This window comes from Macrobrachium nipponense, chromosome 7 (genome assembly GCF_015104395.2).
Source record: "Macrobrachium nipponense isolate FS-2020 chromosome 7, ASM1510439v2, whole genome shotgun sequence".
NCBI lineage: Eukaryota > Metazoa > Arthropoda > Malacostraca > Decapoda > Palaemonidae > Macrobrachium > Macrobrachium nipponense.
This window is the reverse complement of record NC_061109.1, coordinates 40,277,667-40,296,690: the sequence shown is the minus strand read 5'-3', so window position 1 is coordinate 40,296,690 and position 19,024 is coordinate 40,277,667. Positions and strand designations below refer to the sequence as shown.

The 19,024-nt window shown below is 39.3% G+C and overlaps 1 protein-coding gene across 1 annotated transcript in view; it reads right to left on the bottom strand.

Annotated features, from left to right (window-relative positions):
* LOC135217580 (mitogen-activated protein kinase 14-like) overlaps positions 1-19,024 on the bottom strand; it is a 230,324-nt gene that overhangs the window by 108,610 nt on the left and 102,690 nt on the right. Inside the window, exon 3 of the mRNA XM_064253546.1 lies at positions 9,093-9,255. Within this exon, the coding sequence (XP_064109616.1) occupies positions 9,093-9,255 (163 nt within the window). The remainder of the gene's footprint in view (positions 1-9,092; positions 9,256-19,024) is intronic.

Below are 19,024 nucleotides of genomic sequence, written 5' to 3'. Positions count from 1 at the left end.
CATCAGTGTGCAGATCTAGGTAGAGCCTCTTCGGAATTTTCTTTTGTGTTGTCATGTCGTAATTTATTTCTTTGTATGTATGCTGCTTGATTGCCTCATATGTAGTATCAATGAGTATCTCTACATCCATACTTTTATCTTGTTCTTTGTTTTCATTATTTTTTTCTGTTATTTCAGTTTTGTTTACTTCTCTTCCGTTTTCCTCTTCTTCTTCATCCTCAACTATTTGTACATTAAGTCTTGATTTAATAACATTGTCTATCCATGATAGACATGTTGAGCAAAATATTCTGGTATCCTTCCTCATATCTTGCATTACTTCAGCACATTGAGGATGCGTCGGAATGTTGCATGCAGAACATTTTCTGATTATGTTTTGTGGATTAACTATGCTATGCCACACCTTACACAGTTTGCATGCTTTTGGCATTCTTTTTCCTATTGCATTAATTAGGATATTCACAATGTTCACCTTATTCATTTTCTTTGTCGGAATATGTTGATTGATGTACATTTTCTTTATGAGTCTCTTGACCACTTGGATTTTATTTGGAACTTCTTCAATTATTTTAAAGATGTTTTCTGTTGATTTGTTCCAGTTTGAAGGATCATATCCTTCTAATATGTCTATGAATGCTTTTGTATCTTTTTGGTTAGGGCTGTTGTTGATCTCATAGATGAGAAATGCCAGCTCCCTTCCTGCTACCTCATCGTATTGCGAATCTGCTAAACACACTAAATATCGCCATTTCTTACGACAGTTGGAACTTACTGCCATCTTGATCTGATTTACAGTATTTCACTTGATAAACTAACTTAGAAGACGCTTTATCCTACTATTTTCACACTAATCTTATCACAAACAGTTCACGAACACTTCTAGATATTTTTCAATTTCCAGACATATATATGTTAAACGCGTGATATCTGTTGATTAATTAGACTGTGCGCGGGAACGTCTCACCAAGCAAAATGGCACTGTGAGAGAGAGAGAGAGAGAGAGAGAGAGAGAGAGAGAGAGAGAGAGAGAGAGAGAGAGAGAGAGAGATTGAAATCCCAAAATTTCAGGATGAAACAAAGAAAACTCTTGCTCTGTTGTGTTATTGGCAAAGAAAACAGGATGAACGAGAAGACTCCGAAGTGACATCCGAAGAATGACCAGATAAAGAAGATTGTGTAGAGACACTATGAGTTTTAACAGAAAAAAAATGGCGAGAGAGAAACTAGACCGACTCTGTTCCCCACGATAATCTCGACAAGCATAAGAAAATCAGGAAAATTATTCAAGACATGATCGTGAATACAGTCCATACTCAAGCTACAGTAATCGTCTTGCGGTAATTCGATTTTACGATGGGGTTAGTAATTAAAATTGGCACTACATTGCAAATAAATCTTTCTATATCCCTCGCGCAGCTGGCGTAGGCAGCAGCGTGCAGTAAGACAGTGAGATTTTTGGGTTTAATACAGAATTTAGGTCAAAGGTCAAGTATTGGGACCTATGAGGTCATTCAGCACTGAAAATAAATTGACAGAAAAGTGTTTGAAAGGTGTAAACTCGCCACCATCCTCACGCTCTCCCATTGGTTCCTGATCCTGCTCTCCTATTGACCAATCTACCCCTTGTGCTCTATGTATTCTATTGGTAAAAGGATGCTGTAAATTGAAAAACTTATTCATGCAATACATTTAATGAAAAAAAAAAATAGGTAAAGATAGAATAAAGAATAGAAATGAATGGTTATTATACTGTTTGGTAGTTTCAGTAGTTGAAGAGAGATAATGAAAATTTGATTACTGTACGTACTGTGTGCTAGGTGAAAGTGGTTGCTTGGCGATTGTTCGGTACTCGTAAGTGCTGAACGTAAACAGAAGTTTGGAAGCTTTATTTATTTATTTTTTTATTGTTTATTATAGTTAATGGTTACTTAATAATTATTTGAAATGAGTACATGCAATACATTTAATAAAAAAAATTGTGAATTAGATATCATAAAATATAAAATAAATCAGACTGCTATCATCGAAGCCAACAAATATGTATTTTCTAGAATTCTTCTTCTGTTTTAATATTACATAGTATATGCTTCATTATAGCTGTCAGTAACTCTGTATCTCCATTAGGTAAAGATAGAATAAAGAATAGAAATGAATGGTTATTATACTGTTTGGTAGTTTCATTAGTTGAAGAGAGATAATGAAAATTTATAGCTTACTGTGTGCTAGGAAAAGTGGTTGCTTGGCGATCGTTCGGTACTCGTAAGTGCTGAATGTAGACAAAGGGTTGGAAGGTTTTTTTTTTTTTTGGTGTATTATAGTTAATGATTAATTAATAATCATTTGAAATTAGTACATACTGATTATTTATACATTTTATTGGCATATTCTAAGCTTTTAGCTCTTAGGTTTAGATGTCAGAATCATAGGACTAGGCTATTGCTAAGGGAACATAGGCTAGGCTATTGCTAAGGGACATATGCTAAAGTCCTAATATAAGCAGTAAAAATGGGGTTGAACATTACATGCAGTTGAATATTACTCAAGTAATGTACAGTATTTTGCCTTTTTGGAGTCATATTTCTTCATCGGATCGGCGTTGTAACCCTAGAACATGTGTTGTAAGCCTGGAAATATAATTTACTGGGGTGTTTTTGTAGGGCTTGGAAAGGATTAGGCATTTTACATGTAAAATGCGGTTCAAGATACGAAAAGCTCATGATACGAAGGCCGCCTCGGATCGGATTAATTTCGTACGTCGAGGTACCACTGTATACTCTTATAACTGTGTACAGCCATGAATAACTGAACAAGAACTTTGTTGCTAATACGATTGAATCCGATAGCAACATCACTTTATTCTTTTCATCAGCGTGCGACAGTAATAAAATTCGATAGCAACATCCGTTTATTGTATTCTTCCGCGTGCGACAGTAATTACTGTATTCATGTTATAAATGTAGCTGAAGCTGATAAGGCAATATTACGTGCATCAGCAACATGGATAAATTGTCCCAAGCTTGTGTATGAATTCAAACACAGCCGTGGTTAAAGGGAACTAATAGCATGAAAGAGCTCATTTACGGTTGTTTTCACACCAGAATCGCTAATTTTACGCAATCTAAACTGAGGGAAAAACTAGCTTCCAATGAGACGTATTAGTCATTTTTTGGACTTAAATTACGTTGTAAGACGAACAATATGACTTCGTTCCGTATATGTGAGTATGCAGATATTCATTTATGATAACTAGGAATAAAAACATTAGCCAAGACCAAATGATATGGTTGAATCTGGAGCAAAGGAAATTGACTAGTCGGCACCACTATCTGTCTAAGCCACGCCTCCTTACAACAGTGCTGTGTGTTGACGACAAGCTTGTGTAATTGTAATTTCATTGAAAAGTAATTAATTACATATTTTAAGGTAATTAAATGTAACTCTTTACCCTAATATTAATTTAAGTTATCACTGTAATTTAATAATAATACTGGTAATTATATTTGTGACTGTAATTGACATAAGCATAATGTAATTACTGACGGCAATTTGTCTGCTAAACGGATGAAGACGTCATACAAACGAATTCCGTCACCGGAGGGAACTTCTTGGAAAGCAATGAAATGTACTCATTCCTTAGATGTCTAATTATATGGCACAAGATACGTACCATTATTGACTATGTTAAATGTCAACATAGTTAAAAACACGTCTTCCCTCAAATCGACAAACATGGCATAAGTGAGGAAGAGTTAAGTTGGTCATGCTAGCCAAACAGGACAAGAATGAGTTAAATACAGCAATGCAAACTCATATTCGCCATCAGCTGATTCCAGAACGAGAAACTGACTACCGAGTTAGTATTTATACTACGCTAATATGATGATACATATAATATACAGTGGTACCTCGACAAACGAAATTAATGCCTAATCCGTTCCAAGCCCTACAAAAACACCTTAGTAAATTATATTTCCAGGCCTACAACACATGTTCTAGGGTTACGACGCCGATCCGACGGAAGAAATATGACTCCAAAAAGGCAAAATACTGTACATACTTGAGTAATATTCAACTGCATGTAATGTTCAACCCCATTTTTACTGCATATATTAGGACTTCAGCATGTGTCCCTTAGCAATAAGCCTAGTCTATGTTAGCAGTTGCTACTGTAGCCTAGTCTATGATTCTGACATCTAAACCTAGGAAGCTAAAAGCTTAGACTATGCCAATAAAATATATAAATAATCAGTATGTACTAATTTCAAATAATTATTAATTAATCATTAGCTATAATACACAAACAAAAAAACCTTCCAACCCTTTGTTTACATTCAGCACTTACGAGTACCGAACGATCGCCAAGCAACCACTTTTCCTAGCACACAGTAAGCCATAAATTTTCATTATCTCTCTTCAACTTATGAAACTACCAAACAGTATAATAACCATTCATTTCTATTCTTTATTCTATCTTTACCTAATGGAGATACAGAGTTACTGACAGCTATAATGAAACACATACGTAATATTAAAACAGAAGAAGAATTCTAGAAAATATGTATTTGTTGGCTTCGATGATAGCAGTCTGATTTATTTTATATTTTATATCTAATTCACAATTTTTTTTATTAAATGTATTGCATGTACTCATTTCAAACATATAATTATTAAGTAACCATTAACTATAATAAACAATAAAAAAAAAAAAAAAAAACAAGCTTCCAAATTTCTGTTTACGTTCAGCACTTACGACTACCGAACGATCGCCAAGCAACCACTTTCACCTGACACACAGTACGTACAGTAATCAAATTTTCATTATCTCTCTTCAACTACTGAAACTACCAAACAGTATAATAACCATTCATTTCTATTCTTTATTCTATCTTTACCTATTTTTTTTTTCATTAAATGTATTGCATGAATAAGTTTTTCAATTTACAGAATCCTTTTACCAATAGAATACATAGAGCACAAGGGGTAGATGCTGACCAATAGGAGAGCAGGATCTTACAGCGGTGACTAGCATCAGGAACCAATGGGAGAGAGTGAGGATGGTGGCGAGTTTACTCAGTTGGTGGCGCGCGCATTTTAAAATTGTTCTCGGTGGTCCGGGCGAATCTCGGGACTTTACAGCAACAACCTTTTGTAACTTGAACTATTTTTGTAAGTAGAGCCAAAAATATCTTCGTATCTGCTTTCGTATCTCTGAGTTTTTCGTAAGTTGAGCCTTTCGTATGTCGAGGTACCACTGTACTTCTAATGCTCAAGTCAGACCGAATCTGATCTTCATTCCTGTTCAGTTGAATTTCATACTAAATTATCAGATTCTCATGTTCTATTTACACCTGCGCTGAATTATCCGAGCATACAATACATAATCGTGTATATGCATACCATACATAATTGTGAACGCTAGGCTAGCCGTAGTTAATTGTTATTCTATTTCTCTACATACTGAATTATCTTAAGTCAAAACGGATTGAACCGAGAATTAGTTATATTAGCAATTACCATACCATATATGTAGTAGAGTCAAATTGAAAACCTGATCAAGTTTACCACCATCGCAAGATGAACGAAATTTATCCTCAGAAGGAAAAGAACCTTCAAGACGAAGGAGCAGTATTCAACACTTCAGAACCCAACAGACCCGAAACCACCCCTGAACGACCAACCATGGACCTAGAAACTTCTGATGCAAGGAGCTCGAAGCAGGAAAAAAAACCAATGAGGCTCCAAAGACAAACTGTCCCTCTATAAACTACTATAATAGAAATCGACCCGAAGAAGCCTGCACTTCTCTTCCTGAACACTAAGTAGCCTATTATCCCTACTCGTCTGTATCTGACCTAAATTTTCATCATCCTGAGAACTTACACATTGAGGGAAGGGGAATCTGCTGCCAACACTGCCTGCTCCGCACCAGGGAGGGGGGTAGAACCTACCCACTCGGAGGCTTGCGGTTCTCCATTACCCCCAGCACCCGTTAGGGCTGGTTCTGGAACAGGCAGGGGGGCTGAAAAAGAACGATTAGAATCAAGTATACAGTGGACCCCCCGTATTCGCGTTCTCCGGATTCGCGGACTCACACATTCGCGGATTTCTCTCGGGAACGTTTCCCTGCATTATTTGCGGAAAATTCGCGCATTCGCTGTATTTTTCTAGGAGAAATATCCACAAATTCCTGGTTTTTGTTATCAATTTCATCATAAAATGCACTTTTTGTGATAAAACTATTAAAAAAACCAAGTATGAAAATTTTTAGTGGTTTTTCTTAAGTTTTAACTAACAAAATAGGCTGTTTTTAGCGTTTATATAGGGGTTCCAAACATTCGCGGATTCTAACTATTCGCGGGGGGTCTGGTACGCATCCCCCGCGAATACGGGGGGACCATTGTACTACTACTACCACTATGTATGTTTTGGTTAAATTATTCGTCAGGTTAGAAATAGGCTAAACATACTAGAAGATAACCTGTCCACTAATTTCTTGAATAACTAACTAATGTTTCCTTGTCTCCTGACCAAGACAAACTTCTCTGACTGGTATTACACTGATCCTTCCTACACTAAATAACAGAGAACGTCGATCATGTGTGAGGGTACTCATCCTACACTTGCAAGGTGTGCAGAGCCGATGAGCCCCAACATGTCCAGCAGTAGAAGGCTCAATCGTTGAACTGTAGATGAAGCAGAAGCAGAGGCATTTGCAGACAGCGACGACGTTTATTTTCTAACTTATCCATAGCAAGTACAAAGTAGCTACCCAAAGTGAAATCGGGAGCAAAACGTCAATAACATTCCAAGGTCGTAATCTGTATCCAAAATACGAAAACTCTTTGAATGGGGTAGGGCTAAATGACCAAAAGTTCGCCTGATGTGGGACTAATCCACACAGCATGGCCAACGAGAAACAATTGAGGAGACAGGCCTCTGGTGGCCGGTATTTACAGCAGCGTTGCCAACCGTAACACAGGTAATTAATTTGACTAGATTTTGCCTGCAGCATTGGTAACACTGACAGTTAAAAATACCCACTTAGTGGGTAAATATGTGGGGATATAGTTCGGGCTGGTCAGTGACCAGGGCTAATTCAGGTGTTCAGGGAGTGTATTGCAATAGTAATTTTTTTTTTCAAATTAAAATTTTCCCCCTAAGATAAAAGAGCAATGAAAAACATTCTGCTGTTACACATTTTACATATGATGAAAAATATACTGGTTGTGCCTGAATGAAATTAAAAACTTATTAGTCAAAAGATATATTAGCCTGATGTACGTATTCAACTTCTTCTCTGTTCAATATTATGTTTATGATGATTTGAAGTAGTGAGCTGACTGTATAGGCATTGGGATGATGTGCTTATGCATTAGGCTATTGACCTGATGAAATGCCAAAATGATTATCAGGATTATCATCTCCATAAGCTGAAGAAGGCAAGGCAGATAAAGATGATGATGGCTCAATAATTATGAAAGTAAATGATACTGATAGCCATGGATCATTGACAGGGGAAACTGGTTGAGTTGTTGCTCTTACCTTTTTAATTTATAAAATTAACCTGAATAAGTATCAATACATTCTATTATGGGATCCCAAACCATTATCTTCTTTACAATATTTGTAAGCTAAATCACTTCACCCAACTTTTTAGTGTCTGTTTTGCTAATTCATCATCTGCATTCGATTTGATGAGATTTTCCACCAAGTCATTCATTAAACTTTGCTATGTTCTTCATATGATTATCTACATCTTCACCTTTCACACTGACAAACAAATCCCTACTGGCAACTTGCCTTGTTGTTCAAATAATCTTCTAACGTATACCTTTCTAGAAACCCCTAGGAAGTCTCTGAAATTCTGTATGAATTCCTTCCAAAAATTTGACTGTTTCTGCCTTTAATTCATCTGTTACTCCTTTGATGAGAATTTACTGCATCAACAATCATCACAATCAATGCCACCAAAGGGCCTAGGTGAAATTCTGCCTATTTCTCTCTTATGCTTTATTTTCCATAAATCTCTTTTTATCTCCAGCTCCCATCAAAATTTTCATCCATCTGGTGCCCTCAGGTCAGTTGACACTCGTACCATTACCCCCCCCCCCCCCCCCCCCCCCCCCCCCCCCCCCCCCCCCCCCCCCCCCCCCCCCCACCCCCCCCCACCCCCCCAAAAAAAAAAAAAGGTATGTCCAAGCCATCTTTGTCTCCCTTTCATCATTACCTTATCTATACATATATGCAACTTACATAATTTCTCATAAGGGCAACATCTCAAACTATCCTACCTACTCACATAACATTCTTCCTAAAGCTTTAACCTTAAAATCAACCAAATCTTTTCCTGCACCTATAGAAACAGTCACTTCCACATGAGAAAGACAAGCATTTTGCAACTGCTGCAGTGTTTTTGCACCTACCAGTGCAGCTACATGTACCTCACAATCAAATTCACATTTTGAACTTCCTATCCTTTAACACTGACAAGCTTAACACTGACAAGCTAACAAATTATGCTTGCAAATCCTAGAGCCTAGAAAAACTAGCAATTCAATCTTTTTTTATTGAATCTTCACTTTGCTCCCTTGGTACCAGCTGAGCAGCACTTAGAGGTTTAAAGTTTAGGGTTATGACTAGATTCAAGATTCAGCAGCTATATCACACTACGATATGAAAACCAAAAAAGTAGTGGTCACCGCACAGGACTAACATGAGAGTGAGACTGAAAGCTGAGCCAAAGAATTTGCTTTCAAATATCCATTCACATATGGCATTACCATATCTTTACACATACTATTTTACAATTAATAGTTCCATTTTGCACTGAAACAATAAAAAACTAATGGAACACTGCTTAGAATCTTCTATGTTTAAATACAAAAATGCTCAGGACATTCCATATTCAAACAATCAAAGAAATGTGATCTTTTTCATGACAAGACTTATGCAAGTCACTGACCCTTTAAAATCCTATAAAATTAACCCCAGGCCCCTGAAAACTCCCATTCAGGAAACTACTGTGTGAAGCATTTTCATTGGCAATTATTGAAGCAATAATGAAAACCCATCAAAAACAATGATTTACTTGCCTGTTTGATTATAATGCATCCAATTAAGCATGATCTCTGGTGCACGATACCATCTGGTTGCAACATATCCTGTCATTTCTGATTCAGTGGGTCTTGCTAATCCAAAATCCAGAATCTTCAGTTCACAGTCTTCATTAACAGCAATGTTGCTTGGCTTCAGATCCTAAGCAAAGGGACCCCAAGAAAGATGTTACTAATTAATCACCATTTATACAGATTTTAAAGCATAACCTGGTCCTGGGCCTAGGCCAGTGTTCATGTCAGTTATGAATGGTTCACTCCTTTCCTATCTTGGTAAGTGCACTTTTTTTTTTCTCCTTTTCTCTTGTCCTTATATCTGCTAATCTACAGTTTTGTTTTGATAAAGACTTATTCCTAAAGACTTATTCCTACAGGTTTCTTTTGTCCTTGACTTTCTTAACTATGGTAATTTTGCATACACAGTATACAGTAATTAATAATGAGTTCGAAACATACAATAGCCCCAGTACCAGGCATCCTTCAGTAAGGAGGGGGTGCAAAGAATCCCCAGGAAGATAAAAGGGAAGATCATAACAAGTAAGCATTAAATATACAACCCATCAGTATGAAAGCAGAAAAAGATTAAATTTAGTGAAACAGCAGTGAGACAAGATATAATGGAGTAGGCATATTGGTCAAAGATGAAATGGCTCAGGCTACCCAAGCTCTTCCCCCTCATCCTAACCTAATCTTCATTGATAGCCGAGGTCAGCCATATTGTATTGCTCTGAGAGGGAGGCTGTGGCGTCAGCGCCGCTGGTGATGTCACGGGGTCAGCCATTTTGTATCCCTCCACCAGTGGCGTCTGCTTCCTCCTCGGGTCGAGGGGAAGCCGAGACGTCTGTGCTGCTAGTGATGTCACTTCCATCAATGACGTCACCACTACGCTGCCTCGCTCATCTGTGTTGTCATCGTTTGCTCCCATGACATCACCTCCCTTCCATGTCGTCGGCCCTTTCTCTTGCTGATTCATCTGAGGCTTTATGTTAGGTGGTTCTTAAGAGATTGGAGTCTGTTTTGGAAGATAGGTTTGCTGCCATGTCAGCTGGGAGGACTGGATGCAAGTGCGTTGCATCGCCTCCGCCTCCTGCAAAGAGTGTGTAAGGACACAGTGCTATCTTCCTCTCCTTTTCCCCCATCTCCACCGCATCGGCGAATCAAGCGTTGGAAGGTTAACCCTTTCATGTCCAACTGACGTAATAGTACGTAAAACTACTCTATCCCCTATCTATCCAACTGACGTAGCGGTACGTAAAATTTACCGAAATTTTTCGTACGTGTGGTAGGGCCATTTTTTTTTTATTTTCGGACAAGTAGCGATTTTCATAGGCTAGATCATACCTTGGACCGTGTATCTCGGGTATCAATACGCCAGGAAAGTAGTTTCTGTACTGCGCATGCTCAAATCCCTGGCGTAGTAAAATTCTCACAATGAAATCAGCTGATCGCACCTACACTTCCCTCTCAATGACCCCAAAGCTATTTTTCTTAACTCTCCCTTTATTCTTCAACTTTTCCTCTACAATTTCGTATATTTACAAAGTAATTTCTATGAAAAATAACCGAGGTAGGGCTCTTCAAAAAATTTTTATTCTAGCAATAAATGTTGACAACGGTAAAATTTTTTTTCGTTTTGATCAATTTATAACGTCAAAATGAAACTGTTGCCGTATCCAAAGCCATTTTTCTTGACCTTCCCTTTATTCTTCAACGTTTCCTCTACAATTTCGTATATTTACAAAATTATTTCAATGAAAAATAACCGAGATAGGGCTCTTCAAAAACAAAAAAAAAATTCTACCGATAATTCTCACTATGCGCCGGGCGGAGCGCTATGTTTCTTATCCTCTTTTCTATCGATTTTTTCACCGGCTAGACTTATTCGTTTTCCATTTATTTATATGTCGATATTTAGGGAATTTTCTTGGCTTTCTCATAAAAAATAATTCATTCGCCTGACTTTCATAGTTTTTGGGTTAGGAACGAAAATATAAAAAAAAAGTAAAGATTTTTTTGTTTTTTTGTTAAATAACTCACATTTTTTCGTATTTAGGGGGCTGGGACTCTTATTCTGACTATTTCACCATAAAATACTAACATTTAGAAAAAAAGGACAGCAAAATGAACGTTGTTGGCATAAAATTTATATTTTTGCGGAATTTTCAAAATGATAATTTTTTCGCACTGTCGAGCGCTCCCAGACACCTCGGATATCTGGGGACACTGTACTCAAAACTAAGCGGATATGAAAGAGTTAAGGACTTTGCCTTTTCTTCATCTGTGAGTGAGGAGCAGCAAGCCCATGTTCCCGCAAATGTTAGTGTTCCTGAGAGTGTTTCATCCGCTGTGCGATCTGCAGTGGCTGCTTCGTCCTCTGCATCAAGTTGTGAGTGTGTTGAACCTTGCATGTTCGTGCACGTTGCAAATTCTTCCGCTTCTCCAACGCCAGCGACTATTCGTCGCCGTAAGGATCTCAAGGTGCCTGTCAAGAGATTGAAGGTTGTGAGTGCGAAAAGTGTAACATGAGTCTTTGTCTGCCCCTCCCCTTGGTGCTACCCAGGGTTCGACTCTGAGGGATTCTCGTTCTATTTCGAGTGTTTGAGACACTTCTCCTTCGCACGTACGTGTGTCTGCCCTGCAAGTGCACGTACGTGGCCATGTACGCAAGTCATCTAGTGGGAGTGTGCATAGTGATGTTCCTAGTGTTGTGCTTGGTTCGTTGCAGGAGTTGGCACTTGGATCCAGCCCAGACAGGTTGGTTTCGGGCAGTTTGGCTGCTGGCTCTTCTGTTGGTTTACACGAAGATAAGCATGAACATTCTTCTCGTTGCCGGTCTGTTGCCCCGTAGCAGGAGGAAGGAGACACGCAAGAGTTTTTTTCCTCTTTTACCGAAGTTGTCGATCTCATTTGTGGGTTCAACAATTTGGAGAGTAGGACTCAGATCAGATTATAAAACTTTTGGTACAGCCAAGCGGAGTAAGGCTCAGGCTCGGTCGTCTTTTGCTCCTTCCTGCTTGGAAGCCTTGCTGGGCGCTACACAAGATCCCAAGTCATCGTTTCAGCTTCCCTTATCGGGGCATGTCCAGTCGGTCTTGCATAAGGTAAATGCCTCTGTTTCAGATCAGGACAGGTCTCTTCGCTCAAGGGGTTCTTCCAAGTTGCTTCTCCCACCATTCACAAGGCATAGGAAGTACTATGCTACAAACTCTGCCTACTTGATGTCACATCATCTTAACCCGGACGTCATTCGTCTGAAGCCAGGGTTGACTTTGGAGCAGGTGAGGTTGGTGGCTCCGTCCTTGTCTCCACAGGATGCCTCAACTTTGGAGTCTACAGCAGCCTCCATGTTGCAGATGGTTTCTTGGTTAGACTTCTGGTTGGCAGTCATTGACAAGATGGTGTCTGACAGGTCCCCAGAGGGTTGGTGAGTGCGTCTTCTCTTGCCAGTTTGTTGCAATCTGGGGGCAAGGCATTCTTGTATCTCGTACACTTCAGCATCAATTTATAGGCTAATCTTCTCCTAATCAGAAGAGACACGGCTTTGTCCAGGATAGAAAGATCAGTTGTCCCCGAGTCCTAGTTGGCACTGAAGAATGGGGACCTTTTGGAATCTCAGTTTCTGTTCCCAGTCGATAGATTTAAAGGATGCATATTTCCAGATCCCTTTTCATGTCATCCAGAAAGTTCCTTCCCTTCTCTCTCGGAGACAAGGTCTTCGAGTTTAAAGTCCTGTGCTTCAGGCTGACCACAGCCCCTCAGGTGTTTACAAGGGTCTTCTCTCTTGTCTCAAGTTGAGCCGCTCAGGGGATCCATTTGCTGAGGTACCTCGACGATTGGTTGGTCTTGGCAGGTTCCAGGGAGAAGCTGCTGCAAGACAGAGATCATCTGCTTCAGTTTTGTCTGGAACCGGGCATCGTGGTGAACCAAGAGAAGTCAAACCTCGTACCCAGTCAAAGGATCCTCTATCTGGGCATGGTCATTGATACTGCATATTCAAGGGTTTTCGGTGGCGCACAACTTCCTAACACAACTACATCAGTCAGCTCATCAGTGGCAGGTTCTGCCAGAAATTTTGTCTGGAAGAAGCTGGTCCCTCGTGGGCGCCTTCATCTTCAGTCTCTGCAATGGAGACTGAGGGAATTCTGGTCTCAGTTGGGGGACTTGCCCCTAATAAGGGTTCCTCTGTCTCTAGAAGTGAGAGAAGACCTTCGTTGGTGGTTGGACAACCGGAATCTCTTGAAGCGTTCTCTTCCCCCGGACTTCCTTCTGTTTTCAGACGCCTCCGTCACAGGTTGGGGTGCTCATTTAGGCGGCCTCATTACCTCGCGCGTTTGGAGTTTGGAGGACAAAGAGCAGCATATCAACATCTTACAAGTTAAAAGCAGCCTTTCTGGGTTTGAAGGAATTTCAGGAGAAAGTATAGGGTCATTCTGTTGTTCTCATGTCGGACAACACCACGGTGATCGCTTGTGTGAGCAAGCAAGGGCCTGGTTTCATGTCAACTTCATGCCTTGATCATCAAGGTTCACCAGTGGGCGGTCAGCAATTTGGTAGAGCTCTCAGCCACGTATATCCCAAGCTAACGGATCAATTCATTCACCACAATCAGAAAGTCCAGATGAAAAGATAGAACTTTAAAGGGTTTTTTCTGATGCAATAATAGAAGTGCCACAGTCAGAGGACATATATGAAGAAGGAGACCCAAAAGTCCAAACAGAAACAAACAGCTGGTTCTGAAGATGTGAAGGGAAGTTAAGTTTGGGAAAAATAAGAAAGGAAATGGATATTTTAAGCCAATGATTAACACTACTACACACTGTTTAAAACAACCACAGAGAAGCTGACAACATTCATGAATGGAAAAACTATAAAACATATTGATTTGATGAAGATAAGAACATACATGAGTGGAATAACTTAAACATACTGATTTGATAAAGGTAAATGATGTATAGTATCAAAAATGGTTGGTGGAAAACTGAAAAAAAGCCTAAAAATGGAGCAAAATTATGTCAAGTAACATTTTGGAAGGGTTACAGAAGAAAGAAAGACTTGGTGGTGGAACCAAAATCTACAAAAGGCAACAGCATACAAGAAGAGGAACTTCAAGCTATGGCAAAGTATAGAAAGTGAAGATGGTAGATACAGAGAAAAGAAGGAAATGAGAAGGTAAGTGACATAGAAAAAAAAAAGTTGTGTAGAAGAGTATTCTAATTTAAACAGCAACTAGGAAAGAAAAAATATCCAGGATAGCAGTGACTGAGGAAGGGTATGAAAGCTGTAAATGGGGCAAAGATGATAAAAGACTGAACTTACAAAGTACAATATGGTTTTAAAACAAATGTTTTTATGCACAATTAATATAAATTTTCATAATAAAATTTATTATTTGGATACTTACCTACTGTTAAATTTAGCTATATCTCCCCGCCGATTAGGCGAGTCTGCATTCAAAAAAAAAATTGAATGGCTGCTCAGATGACTGTCTAGTTTTATCTGTTCTCCACCAGGTGTGTTTCGAATGTTTTAGCTCTTGTCAGAATTCTCCTTGACAGCCCACTAAGTTGTGGGGGAGGCTAGGTGGGTCTACTTTAACAGTAGCTAAGTATCCAAATATGTAATAAATTTTATTATGAAAATTTATATTATTTGAGATGAATCTTACCTACTGTTAAATTTAGCTGATTCCCACATTAAGAAGAGGATGGTGGGTAGTGCAGCTAGACAAAATTCCGCTCAGCCATTCGAGCTAAAGGTTTCATATACAAAACCCAAAACATTCTCACCTGATCTGGAATCCTTGGTGGATTGTACTGCCACCAGAAGTTGGATTCCATTCAGGGAGCAAGGCTCTCATACGTATGCAGCAAAGCGTAGCCTTGCGGAGAAAACCGCTTCGATTCAGCCAGCATGAAACGCAAGCGGTATGAGGGACCCCTGTGCCTGGGTCCAAAAGCCCTATCAAACGACAGTCACTTAAAATGAATACCTTTACAATATAAAGGTACGCTCCTATACAAAATTTGCCCCTTACTTCGCTCCCCAAAATATTAAAACCCTGGGATTTAAACAAAAGAGCCAAAAGAATTGCTCTTTTTCGGTTGAGGAAAAGACTACCCATTACTTGTAGCGGATTAAGGGCTTTACTGTGTTCAAACACAATTCTGTATACTTAAAGTAGTGATCAGGCAAAAACCGAATTGTACTTCTACTGTTACACATCAATCCTATTCTGGAGCGACAAATAGACTTAACACTAAATGAAGTTGCAACTGCTGCTCACATTATGAATGTTTAACTTCAATAAGGCAGATGATATGGAGCTAGTTCTCATACACTAGCCTATACATTATGTCACAGAGGACCTTGTGTTCCTTGACAAAGTTTTTAAAAATCATAACACAAAAGGTTAACTTTGCCTCTTCCAGGCTTAACCTTCACAAATACATTCTAGGTTTTCTAAAACCACAAAACAAAAGTTAACTTTGCCTTAAGTTTAACCATTGGCAAAGGTGTTATAAGTTTCTAAAAATCCCAACACAAAAGGTTGACTTTGCCACTTCCAGGCTTAACCTTCACAAATACATTCTAGGTTTTCTAAAACCACAAAACAAAAGGTTGATTTTTGCCTCTTCCAGGCTAACCTTTGACCACAACATGTTTTCTTAAAACCACAAAACCAAAGGTTAATTTTGCCTCTTCCAGCATTTACCTTTGACAGAGATGTTCAAGGTCTCTAAAAGGATGATAAAAATGTTCTAGGTTTAACCTTTAAATTTAAATGCCCAACAGGATAAAGAAATTTCCTCTCCCCCCCCCCGGTTAGATTGGAATTCTTACAGGGAACTGTAAAGCATAGCCTTAATTAACATCACCCTCAGCTCTAAGACAGAAAGCTAAAATTGCATTCCCTTACACCAGCTTAAAGAAGGGTGCTGACAGCAAATTTACTTATTAACCACTGCTAAATAAAAGGTTTTACAGTAAATTCAGATAAAGTTTAGACCTGCATCTAAACTCCAGAGAGAGACTGATATAGAGATGAAGGGGCTTCAATCTCAACACCTTACAGTCCTGGTCCTCAGCAAGATCTAAAAGTACTTGATGCAATACTGAGGAAAGTACGTATGGAACGATAACTTTGGAAGTAGACAGTGAAAAGTCTTATCTCCTCTAAACAGAAAACATTGACGTCTACAAGGTTCCAGGTGATGAAAATTTCTCCAGAATGGTACCCTCAGCAACACACACGCCATGGCAGTTTTATATTAAAGACAGATCCTATGATAACTTGAAAATCTTATTATTGGGAGGGGACATTCTAACCTCTCCAAGCAGTTAAGGAGATGCCTACGTCAATGGAACTGTATGGAATTGTGTAGTAGAGTTGATTTCTTCTCAACGGAAGAATGAGACATCTACCAAGAGCATTGGAAATTCTGAAAAGTTTTGCCCTGAGGCTACAAGGGCTCTACAGGAGACTAAGCAATTCTTGAACATGAAATTGCTCAATAGAATTCAGAGTAGATACAAGGGGCAGGCCTAGGAGTCTGAATTAGGCAAAATTTAAGGAAACATCCACTGCTCAAGCCTGAGGGCCAACAAAGTAGTAGTAATCATTCGGCTGTCCCTGTTCATCTACATGCTAGGAAGCTAAATGTGTGTTCCTTAAATCCACCCAAGTGCCAAACTTATGGATGTCAGGGCCCTTGTAGGCAGTTGTTCTTCCTGAATCCCCAATTGCTAAAGTACTGTTCTTCCACAGAATGGATGATCAAACCAATATGTTGTTTCATTTCACTCAAAGCAGCAAACTTCCCACAAAGACTTTGTTTCTGACCGGGAATAAACCTGCTAAGCATCCTGATGTCTTTCCACTGCCCTGACATCTAAAAAGTTTTACCAGGTGTAGTTGACATGACAGAGGGAAAAGACCAAAACTTGGACTTAGGTTTAAGAACCAAATAGACAATTCCTGGTTAAAGTGTCCCTCCTACAGTCCTGGAGCCAAAGTTGGTTCTGGATTACTTACAAATTTAATGAAAGTTATTTGTATTTAATGAAAGTTATTTGTAAGTCATAATTCTTATGCTGATACCATACATTTATTGAGCATGATTATCTGAAAATAACCCATAAGGCCATGTTTTCTAATGAGGAAAAGCCCTTACCATATAGGAAGCTTCTTTCCGGTCTAAAATCTTCAAGCAGCACATGACTATTCATCTCGACCGACAAGCATGCATAATTAAATATCATCCCCACATCACTAGATAAGAATGGGGATATAAAGAAATAACAATATAGTGCATAGAAATTGGGCCAGAAGAAGCAACAGGTCCTTGGCCTTTGGAATACTGTTGACAGAGTGGGCTAACTTGAATAACTGATTCAGTAGAAGTGTCTTGCTCCTAAAGTCGACACCATCTACCAATGGGCAACAAGACCCTGACATAACTTATAGAGGGCTGCACACTAATCCAAACAAAGTGCATAGAACAGCAATACCTTTTAGTAAAAACCCTTAGAAGGAACTTGCATGACTGTGGATGTATGGTAAGTGGAATTAATACATTCTGCATGTGTACCACAAGTCTGACCATTCTTTGGAAAGACACTAAAACCATGCTAGAAAACCAACAAGTATATGGGCAGACACTTACTGTTATTCAGTCCCCAAATGTCCAAGAATATCTCCAATTACTTATGGGTGACTTCCTAAAGAATTACCCTTGGACCATCATTCCCTCTATATACAATCTCCTACTAAAAGAGACTTATGAGAGATCTCTGCTGAAGACAAGGGAAGCTATAAGGAGAATAAACCAGTGGAGGACAATAAAAAAGAATCACAACTGCCCTTCACCGTCTCCACCATATAACATACTGGTCCCAAGTCTCTCCATGCATGTTAGGAGGCTGCAACTGTCCATATCCCAGAACCTGAATCTGCACTTATCCCCGAAAGGTATAAAATAAGACTACCAATAGATAATCCTGAACTGCATAATCAGACAGGAAGCGAAAGTGTTCTCACTTCCAAACAGAGTGAGTATAAGCATGAGGACATTACCCTGCAGCATCAGAAATGAGTTAATAGTTTTAGTTATTTGTTTCCTCACTAAAATACTCTCGCTGGGTTAGCGTCTCCACCTCTCTAAGAAGTCGCAGAGACGAGACAACGTAAATAGAAGATAATAACTCAAGTTAGACTGAAAATCCATCAGCATGTCTGTCTGTCTCGAGTTAATTTCCCCACAGGAAAGAGAAAGAAAGCGAACCTCCTATTAAAGACGGTTAAAGGACCAATAAGCGTTGTACAGCAAAAGGAGGCCTTCGGCTCTCCGTGACTTCAAAAGACAAGACGACAAGCCAAGGCAGACACAAAGGGAGATTGTGTCCGAGGACACGAAAAGATATGAAATGCTCTCAAATTGGAGAGAGCGTTGGTTCTCTTCTCCAATATTTAGAGTGCGCCAAATTACGCTCGCCAAAATACCTAAGACAATCAAGATATATCCTCTATGTGGCCTCTATCCTCAACAAAATGATAATACAGGAAGGCGTAATGTGGCAACAAACGCCGACCGGCCCAAAACGAGTTCCTCCAATTCCATTCAAACTCTTCTTCCATCAGCGGGCGACGGAAGGAGACCGCTGTCGACAGGAGGTAAACAAAGAGCTTAAAAGATCGCTCTTTCTCCGCAACCCTTGGCGACAAAAAGCGACACTTATCAATGAGAGGTGACAGTAGCTAAGTGGCGTAACGAATCCACCACAACTCAATGAGAGCAAGACAGTTTAAGCGACTCGAGACTCGGCCAAGTCCGCACTCAGCACGATTCAACTGCGTTTACACGAGTCAACTGCAGGGTTCCCATATGTATCAGACCAAATTATCGTACCAAATC